The following is a 19,022-nucleotide window of genomic DNA, read 5'->3' as shown; positions in this document are numbered from 1 at the left end:
GCATGAGAAATCTTGGTAGAAGCAGCTGGCGAGGAATATTTATACAGTACAGGGTGTGGGCACTTTTTAATAAAAAAAATAAGCGGCTACACCCTCATTCTTTGATGAAAATCTATCCTACGTACTTTTAATGATGTTTAGAGTCTAAGAGGAAAGGAAACCTTCTACCCATGTATTGTACCGAATTGGCTTCCCAGATATGAAATAGCCAGTAATCTTTGTTCCTTTGTGTATCCCTCCAACTCATCCATCTCTGCCATTGCAGCTACCTCTAGTCTAGCTTCTGTTCTTATGGGGGATGCCCAATTGAATCATAGCACTTTAAAGGCAAAACACATCTGTATGCGAACGTATCTCAAATTCTTACCAATAAATCCATTCAATGTATTTATGTTGCACATGATGGAGTAGGTTGTCAATTTGAGCTGTTTTAAGGAACTCAGCTGCCTGTGCTTTTGAAGTAGATCACTACAGAGGAGAATGTTTTATTGAGTGATGCCTGACATCTATCAGGGGAGGAATGACTGAGTAGTGCTTGGAATGCTGTGTGTGTTCTGGGGATGGGATGGGTGGAGCTGATGGAATCTGGCTTGGCTGTCCCTTGGAATGACATAAGAGGCGCAGGCAGTTGGAGTATGAAGAGCTGTTCAGATTTAGTAGCTCATCACGCTCGCCTGGATATTCGCTTTCATGCAGGCACCAAGGTAATGGTGTGGCAGGCAGATTTCTCTGTGTAACCCCACAACCACCCACTCTAGACTGTTATCACAGAAGGGGGATCAAGATCTGGGATCATGCATTTGAGCCTTGATGGAAGTTGTGACATCAGTGTTCATTTAACCGCAGGGTAGCAGGGTCATTTCAGCGGCTACTAAGACATGCTTCAGCCAATGGAGGATTCTGGATTCTGAAGCTCATTCTGGACACAGCTTTAAATAAGTTGTTGTTTGGTTGTTTATTTGCAGTTGGCAATTCCTGGGAAAAACATTTTGCGCAATCATTCATTAACTATAGAAAGGTGTGGAAAAGTTGTCATTTCCAACGAATGAAGAAACCCAAGCCATGCCTGCTCTGCTCCAATGAAGTGAAAATGATAGGTGTGCTAATGGTTTGAGGACTTTAAACTACAATGTCATGGTATATTCACAAATACACGTGTAGTACAATTGAAATGCAGTGCCTGCTTATGCTTTGTGACTGAGGTTTTCCGTCTCCATTATGGTTTTGTTGTGGATATTGGTCCGTCTTTCTTTTAACCCGTGGAAAGGGACAGTTGGGTGTTGTGTAGCATGCCTAGCGAGAGGCTTAGTCCCATTTTGAACTTTTAGCAAACCTGACAGCAAGATTTTCATCAACTATAATTGAAAACCCTTTGAAGGAAAATCTTATTACAATCTACACCAGTTGACTATTTTCCAAATAAGCGGACACGAAATAGGCCTGTCTTTCATGAAAACTAGTATAAGGTATAATATTGATTACAATACTGTACATTAATAACAACCTTTCGTTCTGTACTACTACTATACTGTCCATGTATGACACATGGTAGTAAAAACAGAAAGCTTTACCATTTACATGTAAGTGTTCTGTGTGCTATATTAAAAATCAGAATATTTCATTACTGTAGACCAACTATGAAATGTTATAGTATTGTTTTCCAAAAAGACATTAAGCGGGGTGGAAATCAGTTATATTGATTGATATTATCCAGAGTACAATAACAAACTGATTGTCAATAGTATGCCTTCATTGATTCCCATTATATTCTGGTCAGGACATATCACTGTTGTATAATAAGATGAGGTTGACATTAACAAGAGTGATGCAAGGTGGTTTTGTTTGTCTTGTGTCCTATTTGTAAGCAGAATATTTACAATCCATGACCAGTATAAACAACCAATACACACATATTGATTATCCCTTTCCTTTACATATGACCAGGAGAGCAGCTAGGGGTAGAATATTGGGTATATTCTAGCCTGTTAAGAAAGCTATGGAGGGATTTACTTAAGGGTTAGCAGGTTTACCCCAAAGACAGACCCGAAGATTAACCCCTGTGACAGCTTGGGACAGGTGTCGGGGACTGGAGAATGTGGGCAGGCAGAGTTTGTTTGCATCTCTATAAGGCCTGGCGCTAATTAAATTAGGCCCAGACAGTCAGGTGCTGACAGGAAGGGATATCTGTATTTTAAGAGATGGTTTAGCTTTTCAGGAAAGGGTTTCCAGGAACAGCAGTCTGTCCATGATATCGGAGGTCCCTTCAAAGCCTATTAGACATTATTAAATCACGCTGACGGGTTGAAAGCTACCAGTGTTGCTCAGTCACATACTCCTCAGCATGTGACCTGCGAGTCAAAAGGGGAGCCTTCCTCTTGTTCCGTGGCTTGATTAAGACATGTAATTATAGAAAATTAGTCTGCACCAGCTAGCCTTGGAAATAGTTTCAACAGATGTTTCTTTTATTTTTAAAAGAGTGTAATAAACATGCCCACTCCTTGCTTTCTGTACCCAAAGAAAACGACGCCCAACAAAATATGTAAAATTCTTCACTGACACAGTTTGCAATTCTCACAAGTCAGGCATCATAGGCAAGCTCTTATGTTATGCAGAATAGGATGATCTGTTATCTTTCTGCACCACACAGTAAAATGATCAGTTCCTCTTCGTTTCGACATTTCACACCTGAATGAAACACAGTCAGTATTAGAATGATGCCTGGGATAACCCTGTATTACATCATAAATGCACCTGGGGATGTATTTTCAAAACTCCGTATTGCAATTCAGCTAGACATGGGGGTTCATTAATTCCAATGCTGTACAAAATCCAGGCTTGTCAAGGCTCCAGTGATTTTTTTGTTCTTATCAGCAGCGGTAGCACTGAGATGACCGTTGTGTGATCCTCATGGATTTGGAGCAGTGTTTAAGTTGGCATTATGACGAGACCACACAGCTCCTGACCCGTTGCTGTGGCTTGAGAAGCTCATGTAAATTCCAACCAAACCAAGAATCTGCCCACAAAAATCAAGCCCATCTGCTGGGTAATCGCCATGGGAATGCGGGCAACCACATTGAAACAGAGCGAGCCCACAGTGAGGGAGGAGGGCAGTTTTGGGTTGGTAGAGACCTTGCATTGTAGAATTGCATTGGTAAAATATTATTGTTCTTAGTTGTAGTAGTAGCTGGAGTATCATTAGTATTAAGGTTATTATGTGTTTTCTTTGTTAGACTGATCAGTGACCAAAATGTAATCCCTGTATCAGGTCTCATTTTTATTTCGGGTATTGTCAGGATACAGTACCTCAGTGCACCACAGCTTCTAGTAAACGGTGTACTGCATTTCAAAAGCTAAACTGCTATAGAATACACTGTACCAAAGTTGACTTGTTCCTAGCTTAGCCTTGCTGCTTTGTTTTGAGCTACAGTGTACAGATGCATTTGTGATTATTAATATTTGCATACATGTAAGGAACCTTGTGACAGGGTAGCATCACGGCCCAAGCTGTGACCGGCAGGAAAGAAAGAGACCCAGAGACAGAAAGCTGCAGTTTAAGAGCTGGTGTGCACGTTTATTAACAAAAAAAACCCCACAAAAACAGAAAACAAAATAAACAAGGCATGAGGGCCAAAATAAAAGGTTCAAACAAAAGAACAAATCTCTTGTAGACTGGGCTAATTAGCCTTCACTACAGTGTTACAAAACAATACAAACTTAAGGATTTTGCTTCCTTTTATACATGTGGCCACTTCCCAATTAGCAATCTCAATTACCAAACTGGGGAATGGTCACACCTGTGATTGCTGGCAGGGACAGATTTAACCCCATCTCTGCCAACCTTACATTCCCACACACTATTTACAGCAGCAGGGCTTCTGCTCTGCCACACGGCTATAAAGAATAGATATACTGTAAAGCTGCATGTACAGTAGCAGTCAATGCTTATAGTGTGGAGGCTGTGCAATGATATGATGCTATATTTGTGCTTATTTCATCTTTGCCATAAGCAAATACCATTATTGTGTTTAATACAGCATGACCATTGTTTTAAACCTAGAACAGTGTTATTTGCCCATGTATATAAATGCTTGGTTAACGTGTTAATCGCCATTGACATTAGTCTTTTTAGATACAGACATGCATCATTTTGTTCCTGAAAATGTTGTATTTTAACTCTTGTAGTGCCTCAGTTAAAACAGGTTTAAATCATGTACTAGCTTGTTTGAAGACAAGCCCATGCCCAATACAGCACAGTAACTGTTGGTGTCTTGTGTTTTTATCCGTCACCTGGGTTCAAATTGCACAGGGGCATCATATGGGCGCTAGCTTTAAAACTGATTTGGATGCCACTGGACAGGCTGGTGTTATTGGGAAGCTTCAAGTTAGTCTCTGCTGGAAGATCCTGTGCTGTAGCCCTGCCTGCTCATGGGGAGTGAAGGTTACCTCAGAGGGAAACAGACTGGATTAACTGACAATTATGAAGTCATTTGGAAAGATGCTGATCTTATCTTGCTTTTTCTGCAGCTATAGCTGTTCGCCTTTCATGTCTGCATGGTCTGTGCTGAGACCCAATAGACTCGTGGGACCTGATCATTGCATTATCTCAAGGCAGAATTGCAGAAACATATCTTTACTTTTAATGACCCATTATATAGATAATAAATCCCTGGAGCCAAAACAAGAGCTCTATAATGAGAAAAGTGCATTCTATTCTATCTGTTTCAACAGAGGCCTAAGCCCATATTGAGAGAGGAGCTGGGATAAGTGCTGCATAATGCTCTTTTCTTGCCTTTCTTTAAATTCAGCTTAAAGGCTTCGAGTGTTGTCTGTGCACAATACCAAGGCTTCTGACTACCCAGTTTTGCATCAGTTCGAGACACAAATTTCCATGTACAGTGTTCTCTTTCACTGGAGAAATAAGGGCAATTTTATAGCATTTACCTTGAAGTGCAGTGCACCATATAATGTATATATGGTGCACTACACTTTAACTGAACCTGGCCAAGGTAGAGGACTCTTGGTATGATGTTAATCCATTCAGTCGCAACTGGTACTAGGCATTATATGTTGTTCAAGTTCATCCCAAACATGCTCAAATGGATTGAGACCTGGTGATTGTGGAGAAGTCTCTGTCATGTTCCTCAAAGCATGTGTGCACTCTTCTGGCATGGTGGATGGGTACATTGTTATCTTGAAAGCAGCCATTGCCATCAGGGTACAGGTCCAGCATTGTAGGGTGAACCCCATTCACAACGATGCCTAAATAAACTACGGCATTTGAGCGCCGTTCGTTCGGCCTTCCCAAGTTATCAAAGGACCCGAGGACCCACGACTTTAATAGCTTTAAAAAAAAAAAAGAAGTAGTATATTCTCCTGTTTTAATGTGCTGTAGATAATAGTCTCTGCATTCTGGGCAGCAGTAACAGTTAAAAACAGCGCTGCAATGCCGCTTCAATGGTGCGATTGTATAGTCTCCAGCAAAAAGAACATTGCTTTGGCACAGAGATTCTTAATGAACTAATGCTCTGTAGATAAAATTAGCGAGCGAGGCTCTTGAAATCAAGGGCTTCTGGCAGATAGCACAGCTGTAATTTCAACCTCCCATTGTATTCAGACAAAAGGCACAAATATGATGTTAATATGATGAAATCAACAAAGAATGCAGGGCAGAAAGGGTCCTTTCTCTGGACCCTCAGCCTTTGTATCGGAAACCAAAGGGTCAGAAGCTGCAATGAGACGAGAGAACTGGAATATAAAGAGCCTGGTCAGTTTAGTTGAGTGAAAAAGGAGGATGTCCAAAAAAAAAAAACCAAAAAGAATTTTGGTGGGGTCATTCATCAGCTGGCAGCTATAGATGTCAGTAACCTAGAGTTAAAGACAGTATTGTTCAATGTGAATTTCCCCAGATACAGATCATGTTTCTGCGGAGTCTTGCCTACAGCACAGCGTGTGCGTTGGTTCCAAGATGCACGGACAAGACAACCCAGTGAAGACTGGCATTTGGCACAGTTAGGCGCCCAAATACATGTAGGGCAGTGCCATAAATAAAGCAACGATTGTAGTATTAGCTGACAAAATGCTCTAAGGGTGAGCAGGTCATTAAAGGGAGGGGACATCTAGATCTTAAAACCCTTATTGTTCCCATTTGCATCGCCCAGGAATCCAGCTTCACAAGCGCTAATGTGCCAATAGCAACACTGTCTGGTACATCATGCCTCCTGCGCTGGTATTAATCTAATGACATTCCTAAAATTACAGCATGTTTCATCCTGGAGGTTTACAACCCAGGCGGCCGTTATAGCCACGCATCTAATAGCTCTACAGTTTCTCACATGCTCTATCAATTTACAGTAAGGGTTTCCATAGCATCTAAAAAAAAAAAAAAAGGTTACAAGCCCATACCCAATTGGACAGCTCATTTTCCACTGTGATTTATGACATTACATTTAAACCTGTCGTAAACAGCACATCCATCAGACATTAGGCTCTTAAGGGACTGGCAACACAGCAGACTGACTCTTGAGCAAATGTATAATGCAATTACTGTGTTTGGAATAAATGGAGAATTATTGCTGAGAAGGGTTTAGCGTGTCTGCTTTTCTGTTTTTTTTTTTTTTTTTTTTTTTTCTTGCCAACCTAATCAACTCTTCGTTATAGAATTAGTGCAGAAGGTAGCGGAGATAAAAATATTTCAACTCCCCATCAATTTAAAAGCAGATAGTTTTGGTTCCTAATTCTACCTACATACGGCATTGGCTTACAAAATAAAATATCTGATCTGTGTAGGTGTTGGAGCAGAACATGTTTGTAGCTGTGCTTGTAAGTGAAGTTTTGGTTATAATTAAGCCTTTTTTTTTTTTTTAAATAGTACATTCAAAATTTGAGCTGACCTTTGTAGAGAACATCTAAATATTTTATCTCTGTGTTTTGTTTGTGGTGATATGAGGCAGCTGTCTTAACTAGTTCTCTGCCCTGTTTGTGGTATTTTATTGCATATACAATAATGATTGTGAATATCTATTCATTTTGTTTCTATGCAGCTTGATGCAGGTTGAAATGGACACTGTAAAAAGGTTATGAATTCAAGTTAAATATTATTTGATTGTTTGTACTAGTTACATTTCAACTGAAATTGTAGGTAGGAATGTAAGTATATGCACATATAAAACAGATAACTAACTTGAATGCTATTGTTGCAGTAGTTAAATTTTAAACATTGCAATCATAGACACACACATTTATATATATATATAATTAGACACACACTTTTAAAAGGTCCCATGTAAAAGTTTCATGACAGATTTGCAAGGTCATGTAGTGGTTTCCCCCATATATAGTTATACACAGCTATAGCCAAAAGTTTCACCTGGCATTTTAGGATTGAGACATTCATTTAACAAAAACACTATATGAACATAATTTAGATATTTTATTTAACATCATATAATCAAAGAAACTGGAAAATTATTTAGCAAATGTCAACCGGACGCTTTAATAGCAAGTACTACAGTACAGTATTTCATGTTAGATTTTGAAATGTCACATTTTTCAGTTGACAGTTTTTCGTTACGTTTATGGAATACTACAAAGCGGTATGCAATTCAATATGTTAACAGGTTTCATTCGACTATCTGAAGCACGTTTGTTTAATTATATAGGGCGGTGCAACATTTTTGGCCATAGCTGTGTATATACCAGGTCATATAAATACAGTACATATAACAGAGTCGTACCTACCTAAATATTTCTTCTCTGGCAGATTTTTTTTTTTTTAAAACCTGCCAACCGTATGTACCCTACACGCTCTCCACAGTCCCCTGGAAACGCGTGACTCGCTGGTCTCTTAAGAGTTAACGCAATTAATAGTTGCTAACAAATTACAGTCGATCAATTAAAAGTAGAGGAGATACTTGCTCTAGAAGCAGCAGTGTTTACTACAAGGAACTTTTTTATAACTTTTGGGTATGAAACTTTTTTCTTGTTGTTTGATTAGATTTTTTTGAACATGTTTATACATTGAAGGGTAAGATTTGTTCTGAGATGTTAATCTTTGCGAACAAACTTACATGCGTGTGGGTGGAGGAAGTTAGAGGCCACTCGATTTTATGTATGGTTTGTGTGCGAAACCTTTTCCCGTGTATAAACTGTTTACACATTGTTTACAAAAGAATAGGTAACTAATAGCATTTTATTTATAAATATTTTAGTTTTTTAATTAGTCTGTGGTGAATTGACACACTACGTCAGTGTTATCAAGAGCTTGAACAGGGTTTTAAAATCTGGCTTTGTTTTTCTTAAGTACATCGATAAATCATTGTATTTTGTAGCTGTCCTTACAAAGGTAACGCAAAATCCTCCTGTCAGGACGCTGAACTGCGATTGGCTATCATATCATTGATAATGAATAATCCTCTCCCTATATCAACACCCTAAGGTCCGTATCCTATACTGCAGCCATTACACACTCTAAAGCAGTTCATGTTTGGCAGTGAATAATAGTTTTTGTTCATTTAAAACAAGTGACCGGAGGTGCAGGTTTCCTCAGTTGTCCTGACAAGAGCATTTCGTGGTACCTTTGTAAGCACTGTGTATTCTATGCAGTGGTCTTTAAGAATTACGTGCATGTCGTACAGCACATCACAACGTAGAAAAAGTCCATGTATTTATGCAGTTTTTATATATATATATATATATATATATATATATATATATATATATATTATATATATATATATATATATATGCATGAGTGACGTCAAAAAACCTTCGATGAAATGTTTTTAAATGCACTGCAGAATTATATATATATATATAGCGAGTTTAAAATGGGTCTCTTTATTACTGCTGAATAAAGCTTTCAACATGGCTTTTAGATTTTATTTTTTTACTGCATTCAGTTTCTGTTTGGTAGGCAGCAAAGCTAGATAGAAACATTCTCCAAATAAAAATACAATTTCAAATAAAATCTCACCATTGCACAGTGCCTGCTTTTAAAAACGTTGTCAATGTACTTCCTATTGTAAATATACAAGACAGCAGTTTCAAAACTCTTCTGTGCACAAGTCTGATGGTTACCTTTCAGTATCGAGTTTTCATTTAGACAGTTTCAGGTTAGGGGGGCTTGAATTGTCCTGTTCTTTTTGATCTTCACAAATGCAATGGTTAATGATACTTGCAAGCCGTAAAATGAGAATATGCACAGCTCAATTGCTTCAAAATATGAATTCAAAAATTGCAGGCAGTGGTTCTAAAATTAAATTTTTTGGTTAGACTTAGTCTCTTCTTTTTACCACAGCAGTAACAGTGAACATTAAAAAAAAAAAAAAAAAAAAAAAAAACACACACACACACACACAATTGACTAATCTGCCCTAGTAAATTAGATCTCTTTAGTTGGGACTGATGGTGAGCTAGGAAGGTACAATTCTAGTGAGTCCTTTACCCAGCACTCTGTTTTGGATATTGCAATTCTAACACCCTTACTGGCAATCCCTACTTGTTTCATCTACACATTTGCTTCAGAAGAGAGGTTTTTAAAAAGATCTGATCATAACGTTGTCACTAAGCTGTATTACATTTCGCTGTATTTTTACTATGGGAAACTTTGATAGTGGTCAGCGCACTGTGTGTGCAGAAGTGCGGCATCTTTTATTTATTACATTTGTTTTTTGGTTTCTCAAGTGAAAAAAACGGGGGGGGGGGTTCTTACTCAAGGGAGGCCCACGATAAAACTTTCAAAACTCCAACGTTAAATATTTAAAAGATGATGGTGATGTTTTTTTGCAGACGGAATGACGAAGTCACGCACATCAAGATCCAGAACTCGGGAGATTACTACGACCTGTACGGAGGAGAGAAGTTTGCTACGCTAGCTGAGCTGGTCCAGTATTACACAGAGCAGCAGGACCTGCTACGGGAGAAGAACGGGGACGTGATTGAACTGAAGTACCCTCTGAACTGCAAGGACCCAACCTCTGAAAGGTAAAGAGATTCTACCCAGCTCTCTGCTCCTGTTTATTGCAAACGATGTGCTGGCAGTGGGGCTCGCTGTAGGGTTTCACAAGTCACGATCCACTGAAAACAGGCTTGGAGCACCTCTTCCTACTGGCCATTCATATTCATACATAGAACAATTAGCATACTTTCTTTCCTTCAAAGGGATGCGTGTGCTTAAAATTCTAGTAAAAAATCATTTTTAATCATGAAGTTTTCAGATGCTGTTTCCTTTAGTCGTGACTTACAATATTTTTATAAGGGCGGTAGGACCACTTCTTATTGTGGTAAGAGTGTTTCTTGTATCCTGTTTGTGAGTTTGTCACATGTTTGCAATGGTACAAGTTTTGTTTGAAACTACTTTAAGGGATATGCAGGAGCTACTCAATTCTAAATGCTAATTGTGTTTTGCCTAATCAAGTCATATTAGATACGCTTAGGGTTTCAGATTTTAAGTTTTATCCGGTAACCACTGATAAAATGCAGCCAAAACAAAAAAGGATTTATTTAGAATTCACTTCCCACAGGTTCAGTTTAATCTGTTTTGTGGCAGCAGAGGTCGCATCACGCACTGTGAATCCCATTTGTGTTGCTTACACTAAGCACTTCTCTGGATTTCCCACAGAAAAACACAGAACCGGGCTTTTGGCCCAAACCAGAAAGAACTGGTTAATTGCCTTTTTGAAAGGCATACAACATAAAAGCCCTGGTAGTTTCCTATGAAACTAAACCCCACCAAAAACGAAAATGTTAAACACTCTTAATGATGTTTTTACTATAAGTGTGTTGTTGTTCCGAGTTCAAAGGTTTAGTCTGCATGTTGACTGTTTTGCACTGGGTTAGGAGATGCTGTTTTGAAGCAGAATAAATATTTGCCATGGCCAGTTACTTTGATTATGCTGTGTGTGTGGTTTTTCATTTAGAGTTCTCCCACACACGCATACTGATAAACAGGCCCACTCTGCCTCTCAAAACCCTAATCACTGCTTAATATAACAGGAGAGAACGTCTCTGCTCTACACATCTGTGGGGAAATTTTTAGCATAAAACATTTCTGTAAATACATTGACGTAAACAGTGCCCGATCTTAACACTGTTGCATTTTACAGTGTTTGCATTCTATGCAATGTTTTTTAATAAGTGTGTCACCATTACCTTTGGATTAATACAGAGGTGGATTGTTTTGGTATTAAGATCTGCTACTGTTTAAATATGTATCTCTGTTTTTAAATGTGAAGTTAAAAGGGAGTACAAAATATAAAGAAATACTGCTTCACACAGCAGGCATTAGAGATTTAGTCCAATCACAGTCCTGGAGGGCCATTCCACTCCATGGGCAACAGGTAACATGATATAATTAACTGGTTCCATTAAACGATTTAGAACAGGGTTGGAACAAAGACCAGGAGTGGAAGGGACCACTTTGGACACCCCTGTTTAAGTTAAGTGCTTTTTTTTGAAGTGATGGAAACAAAAGGGGGGGGGGGTACCTAAATGAGAAGTCTGAAACCCTCGCCTTGCACCTGGAAAGGAAGTAGTCAGACCAAGGCAGACTGGAAAAAAAATGTGATGTTGCTAATCTTAGAAAGTGGAGGTTCAGATATAGATTAGAGACCTTGAACCCATGCAAACATTTTGTCAGTCTGGCTTGCAGACAAGTTCAGATCACTGTAACGATATTAAAAGTTACTTTCCTTTATTCCAGGACCCCCCGAGAGACTGCCTAGAAAGTAATTTTCTAACACAACATTTGTTGGTAATTAACAAAATGCAAACCAGTAAACTGTATCAAGATTGCCCACCTTGTTTTCTTATTAGTTTGGTTTTTCAGTTACTGCTATATGTAAACATCTCCATATGCCATTTTTTAATGGGATTTTAAAAAAGCAAACGAAGTATCTGCACTCCCTTTGGTCCCCCAGCAAATTAGCGTTTGAGATGCAAAATAACTAATGCAAGATTTGAAGTGATTGTATTGAAGCTGAATGAGCAATAAGTAAATCTTCCTTCACTGGATTCACCTGCTGTTCGGCGGCATCCTGTGCTGACAGTGGCTAACCCATTCGTCAGCACTCTGTTAACATTCTGTCATGAAATCAAAATGCATTTCCAGACAGAAGAGAACACTACGTCAATTTAACAAAGCAACCACAAATCGATAAACCTCTAGGTACAAAACCTTGCAAGACGAGAAGCTCCGTGACTGGTGAAATTCTATTTTAAGATTTTGCCAACCCAATTAAAAATGTCCTTGGGAGAGCCATCCTGTATGTTATAGTGATGGTAATTATAACCACGCTTAATGTAGCTGGGAGCCGCAGAAGAGTTGTTGAGAGAGAAAGTTACGTCAAGAGAATTTTAATAAGATTACAATGTATTTAGACAGCACATTTATGGATGTCTTTGTGCATTGAATATTTCAGGTTTCAGTCAGAGATTAATATGCATTAACTATGTGTTACAGGTTTTGACTGTATGCACACACAAATACCTACCAAACACTGCCAATAGGATGTGTGCATTATGTTATCATGACCAGTCAGGATTCAACATTACGGAGGTCTATAATATTGGAATTTTCACCTTTTTAATATTTGCAGAAATTAACTTGACCATTATCACAGTGTCCAAAATGACTTTTTTTCCAGCCATTTTCAATATTTCATGCATTAAAAGGGTTAAAATTCCCATATTGTAGACCCTTGTCCTTGAAATTGTGCTGGGAGACATGTGACCCTGTTGGCAGTCTTTTCTGGAACAGTTTAGGTTCTGATGTCAAGTAAGCAAATACCTTCAGCTTTTTAAAGAGCTACAGCAAAGAGTTTTATAAAATGCTTGGTTTACAGTATGTTAGCGAAGGCAGTTGGTTATGGACTGAACTATAGATTAGTACTGTAAATCGGCAAGAAGGTTGAGAGAGGACATGAATACAATTAAAAATGTTAAGGGCTATGCAATCAACCAGCAAAACATGTGACCACAAAGATAGAGGTCGATAACCAGAAGAAAGGTTATCTTTGTTGATGTCTCTCCCTCGCTGAGAGAAGCCATGCTTCAGCAGTGGAACTTTCACCTAAAATAAACCTCATCATGTGTAACATGTGTTTCACATCGAGTGTCATTGACCCTCACTAAGACGGGAGCATCGCAGTGTGTGTGGAGGCACTGTATTAACCATGACTCCTGCATTCCGAGTTTCAGGCCATTGCACTGCTTGTACTGGACACACTGCAGTTATACTGCCTCCTCTTATTTATAATACAGCAAGGCACCGTGGCAGTACTGCATTGCAAAACTTGCGTATGTGTAGCCAAGTGGTTTGGAATTTTAGAGCCAAACAGGGCACGTTTTGGGTAGATTACAGTGGCATATACAATGTGGGTCTAAATATTCTTGCTATACAAAGTTTACATTTGTCCATTGTACTAAAGAAGGCACGTACTCCTACAGAACTGGGTAAATGTAAATTCTAACTGGTTATCATATAAAATAAACACAGGAATGTACAGTGATTTTTCCATTCTGAATTTACCAGGCAGGTTCCTTCAGGAATATCTAAGTTATTCATGTGATTTTTACACTAGTGCTGTGGAAGAGAGACTTGCTTGACCCTCCTATCTCTGCTTGCTTTAAGTTATTAATATTGAAACTGCCCTTTAACATCGTTCTCACAAACTGTCAGCGCTTAGTTATTTCTCATTATTGTATATCTATATTTAATGCCGTTGGGATACCACATGTATCAAGTGATTTGCGCTATTGATCCTGGGATGTAGAATTACTGTTGTTTCTATGTGCATTACTTTGTACTTTTTTGAATTTCCCAAACATGTACAAAGTTGATTTATTTTGAATATGAATGCAAACCTGCAGTGCATTTTTGATTTATCCTAAAGCAAATGTTACTGTATTGAAAACGAAGCGCACTGAATCGATACAAGACAAACATTTTAAATCTGCAGCACCGCCCAGAGGTAGCATGTCAGATTACAGCTGGAACTTTAACAGTGCTTAAATGTTTCTGTTGAGTCCTTCACTGTATTACACTGTAAACTATAGGATATGTGTACAACAAATGAAAGAAAAAAAACATATGTACAGTATATAAAAATAGCACCTTCTCCTCCTCAGGTGGTACCATGGTCACCTCTCAGGGAAAGATGCTGAGAAGCTTCTGACAGAGAAAGGGAAGCCCGGGAGCTTCCTGGTCCGGGAGAGCCAGAGCAAGCCGGGAGACTTTGTCCTGTCCGTGCTGACGAATGAGGAGAAGCACGAGAACGTAGACCGCAGAACCAAAGTGACGCACGTCATGATCCGCTATCAGGTAGGCATTGGGTTTAAGCATGTATGAGGCAGCAACTCGCATCTGATACATATGATAGGTGCCCCGAAACAGTTTAAGACCACTTAATGAAAGAGCTGCTCAGTTATATACAGGTAATGAGTGCAGAACAGGATATTAGTGGCGAGCAATTGCTTTTTGTGTATGAAGGCATTTTTTTTAAATGCATGTTTAGCTTGCATTTTGGTCTGGATTGCATGGGCTGCTTGAAATGTATGTTGCCATTTTAAGCAAGTTGAGATTTTAAACTGTTTTAGTAGGCTCTGCTCAGAATCGATTTGCGAGGTTCATAACATTTTTGAAGCTTCTAGAGCATTTAGGAGTCTGTAAGGAAATCTTACTACTCAAATCAAAGAAATGTTGCTAATTGTTTAGATGAGTTTCAATACATTTAACAGCTCTCCCACATAAATATGCTTATAAAATAGAATACAAGTCTACACCGGATAAAATTGCACTTGGGAATAAGATATTGGCAGACATCAGCTTTAATTCAAACTTTGGTGTTACTTATTTTAGTAGTGAAAAGACCCGACTAGATAAGCCTCAATGACCTAACCTGCAGTTAACTCTGATCCAAGAAGGGAGTTCTGAAGACAGGAAAAGCTGCGTCATTCCTTAATTTCCTTTTTTCAAAAGCAGGATGGGAAGTATGATGTCGGAGGAGGGGAGAGATTCGACACGCTAACCGACCTGGTGGAGCATTATAAGAAAAACCCCATGGTGGAAAAGAGTGGCATTGTGGTTCATCTCAAACAGGTATCTTGTCGGCACGTCCTTAAGCTGTTGTAGTTTGTGCACTCCTCCTATTGATGAAATGATACTGATAAATATCACAGCGCATCTGGTACCAACCACCATCTGACCAAACTGTCTCATCTGGTGCTTCACATGTAAAGGCAAGACCATGTGGTCAGTCAGGGGAGCGCAGGTTCATCTCCTGGCTGTGCAAAGTCTCCAGTCATGTCTGGGGATTCCACAGGGCTTGCTTGGTTCTTGCACTCCCCTGGGTTTGGGAGGCAAAATAGTCAGGGCTCTACAGCGGCACCTACTGGCCAGGTGCCTTTTGGGCTCAAAGCAGGTTTCTAAGTTAGTGGTGGTTGCAGGAGAATTATCATTGGAAGTTGAACCAGTAAATCAAAATGTTGAGTGCATGGCAGGTGCATTTAAGGAGGTTGTAGCTAACAAAATAATGATAAAATCTTACCAGTCATGCACAAGGTCTGAAAATGTGCAGTTTTGAAGAAAAAAAAAGTTTTTCATAACTGGACTTGTTTTTACAACCATAAAGCTCTCCTCTGCAAAATGTTTTACAGCCTTGTTTTTTTCCCCATCCCTCTCTCAGCCATTTAATGCCACTAGGATAAATGCAGCAAACATTGAAAACAGAGTGAGGGAGCTGAACAAAGTGGCCGATCACACTGAGAAACCCAAGCAGGGCTTCTGGGAGGAGTTTGAGGTAATCCTTTTATCTCCTATTTATCCTTTCCTCTTGTGAGGTGAAATGTCCTTCAGGATAGCCTTTCGTGTTTCAAAACACTGAAGCATCTCAATAAAGGCTGGTTCTCCACCTGACATCTAAGCGCAACCCCCAGTGCACTAGCACTCTGCAGCAGAGAGATCAAAACTAAGTTGTATGGACTGTATGTCAACCCTAGCAGTTTTATTTATGAATCCAAGTGAGATTTATACAGGAAAATCCCTCCAGGAAGCAAGGTTGAGTTTACAGAGATAGGGGTCCAGTTTGCAGTACAGTTCCACCTAGCCACAGCAGTCATGATTCATTCATCATGAGAGTGCACAACACCAGGGAATTTGCAGCAAGGAAGACTACCCAGCAAGCAGTAGTTGGCTCATTAAGAAAATATGGGATACAAGCATTTAAAAAGATACTGCAATTTACCAGTGCGCCACCCCTGGGCCAAAAACATAGAATACATCCTATGAAAAGCATATGGAGCTCCAGCTACCAACAGATCTAGTCTCAGTAAAATAATGTCTAAAAAAAATAAATAAAAAAAAAACACGCATCTGCAAAGTTCTTATTTATCAACTAAAACGGGAACACTACTAAACGCAGATGTACTTTCAGTTTTCAGACTAGTGTTTTACAGTTAAATTGGATCGATCCTGTTGTAATAATTTGCATGCGGTCAGAAATAACAAGCATTGCGTTTGACTTGCATCGTAAAAGGAGGTTTTTTGGAAGCGGCCCAATCTGCCTGTTCAGAGTTTGCCGTCTGCTTTCCTCAGATGCTGCAGCAGCAGGAATGCAAACTGCTGTACCCCCGGAAAGAAGGACAGAAACCAGAAAACAAGAGCAAGAACCGGTACAAAAATATTCTACCATGTAAGTGAATGGCTGCGTGTCATAGAGGTGCATGCCTAAAGAACTGGGTAGTTCAGCTATCGAGTTGTAACTAGGGGTAGGAGAAATTACAAAATTGAAAGTGAAATTTGCAAACTTTTAAATGTTCAAAAGTTTGTGGTTTTTGCTCACTAGTTCACCTAAAATAGTACTGCATGCATGTTTTTTCAAGTCTGTGTTTATTCTAAGACCTGCGAAATGTAAAACGCAACCTGTGTAAATGAACCCTTTTTGTAGTTCTCATACCAATAACTGTAACCATGATAGTTCCCCGTGCAGCACCTACAAACTACGAAGATCACGTCACAGGTTATAATTTCTAGTTTGATATGAAGGTGTGGTTTTTGATTCGATGATACTTTTGAGGCGAGACCGAATGTCACATAGCAAGCTCTGAAGGGACGTATAGCACCTGTTCATATTCTGCTGTTTATTTCTGCAGTTCTCTCTTTAAGACTTTCCTCCCAGACCCTCTTAATTCTCTGCCATTGTCTGAACCAGCTGTTTTCTGTAGCATTTGAAGGAACTTTGAGCCTAAAGCATGAAAATCAGTAGATTTTAGATACATGCAAACTACCTCCAAATAAAATGGTTTTTCTGTAATATTCTTTACAAAATTATAAAGTATTTCTTTTTGTAAGACCGTACTGTGTGTGATTTGATTCCCTACCTGCCCACTCACTCGGCTTTCAAAAGGGAGAACAATTTGCTGTAGATAAATGTGTAGAGAGAAGCTAAAATGGTCAGTGTCAGGAATAAGCTTTTTTTTTTTTTTTTTTTCCCCCCCCCCAATGTTCTAGTTGATACCACTCGAGTTGAACTGAGAGATGCTGATGCAGATATCCCAGGCGCAGAATACATCAACGCCAACTACATTCGAGTGAGTATGCAGACTGGCTGGAGAAAAAACCGATTGAATTGAGGGGGTCTGGAGCTGCATGAAGCACCCTCACTTTTATACAGTCAATTCTTGTCAACGAACTCCGAGTAGACCAATTTCCTGTTGGTACAGATTATTTTGGAGCCCTCCCAGGGAAGAGAAACGTGAAATTAAAACGAGCGCAAAGGATACTGGGAAAGCAAGGCAATAGCCAGCCATGAAAAATCAAAGAGGCACTTGCCCGTGCACTGCGGCTAACAACGTATAAGAGAGTGTGAAGAAATCATGATTTTAACCGAGGCTTGTGCCTCATAACTGGCTATGGCCTTTGAAATATATTAACTTGTATCTATATTAGCACCGCTGTACTGTATTTTAGTGCTGTTTGAGGCCTACAGATCCTATGATGCATTTAGAGTTGACATAGTGCTCACGCAAAGACGTGTACTGTCCCTGCAGTGCAGTTAATTTGCAGTGTGTACTTTTTAAAAGTTCACTTAGATGTATTTAATAAAGTGCACAGTACTTTTAAGTGTATAATATTTTTCATTGTTCAGTTATTGAAATAGGAAGGCTTTAGACTCCCGATAAGAATTGCTGATGACTATTTTGCTGGACCCTTGAAATTCGTATTAACGAGAATTGACTGTATACAATATAAACACTTCAACACACATCATTTAACCCCCCTATGATTTGTTCAACAGCAAACTTCTGTTGCTTCTTAAGACCATTAGCAAAATATATCACCTGGAACTGGTTTGCTAGAATGCTGTTGCGTTTGGCTTGCTTTGGTTTGTGTTTCCAAGAAGTTTTTGTTTCAATCTACTAGTAATTAAACCAGTTCTACTTCTGCATTGTGGTACCATGAAGAATAGCCTCCTAGGTTGTCCGTTTTGTTATGTGCATTGGAAAGCAATGCATGCTGGTTTCAAAATAATATTTCAGTACCTGCCTAAACTTTAAAATTGAATCCAGCTGAAAATAGAAGTCGGCAACATTTTGGCAATAATCTGTTTAGATTCTCAAATGACATTTGCAAGCATTCAGAAGAATTTATTGTAATGATGCTAAACAGGTTCTCATTGAATTAAGATAAAGCTCAGCAGAAATGAAATGGTGCAATGAAGGAGGTTGGCTGCTCTGCTGATTTACTAATTCTGGTTGATACCCTCCCTGACCTTCATAGAAAGGTGCCTGCAACATGAAGTAACCCTGCTTTAATCTTTAGAGTGTCCACGAAGACGGGAGACGGCCAGACGAATGTAAAGTCTACATTGCCACGCAAGGGTGCCTTCAGAACACGGTTAATGACTTCTGGAACATGGTCTACCAAGAGAACACCCATGTTATCGTCATGACAACCAAGGAAGTGGAAAGAGGAAGGGTAAGCTAGCATTGTGTATGCAGTCGCGCATTAAAACAGCAGGGACTCCTGA

The 19,022-nt window shown here is 39.3% G+C and overlaps 1 protein-coding gene across 3 annotated transcripts in view; it reads left to right on the top strand.

Moving 5' to 3' along the window:
* The window catches only part of LOC121329018 (tyrosine-protein phosphatase non-receptor type 11-like), a 52,031-nt gene that overhangs the window by 26,454 nt on the left and 6,555 nt on the right, over positions 1 to 19,022 (top strand). For 2 of the 3 annotated variants that reach the window (XM_041274207.1, XM_041274209.1), the window contains exons 3-9: positions 9,787 to 9,981; positions 14,125 to 14,317; positions 14,975 to 15,094; positions 15,681 to 15,794; positions 16,589 to 16,685; positions 17,504 to 17,583; positions 18,815 to 18,970. In XM_041274207.1, the coding sequence (XP_041130141.1) occupies positions 9,787 to 9,981; positions 14,125 to 14,317; positions 14,975 to 15,094; positions 15,681 to 15,794; positions 16,589 to 16,685; positions 17,504 to 17,583; positions 18,815 to 18,970 (955 nt within the window). The remainder of the gene's footprint in view (positions 1 to 9,786; positions 9,982 to 14,124; positions 14,318 to 14,974; positions 15,095 to 15,680; positions 15,795 to 16,588; positions 16,686 to 17,503; positions 17,584 to 18,814; positions 18,971 to 19,022) is intronic. The other variant, XM_041274208.1, reaches the window with a different exon arrangement.

The sequence above is a fragment of the Polyodon spathula genome, chromosome 16 (assembly GCF_017654505.1).
Source record: "Polyodon spathula isolate WHYD16114869_AA chromosome 16, ASM1765450v1, whole genome shotgun sequence".
In the NCBI taxonomy this organism is placed as follows: Eukaryota; Metazoa; Chordata; class Actinopteri; order Acipenseriformes; family Polyodontidae; genus Polyodon; species Polyodon spathula.
The sequence above is the reverse complement of the archived record's forward strand: the minus strand, read 5'-3'. Positions and strand labels throughout refer to the sequence as shown.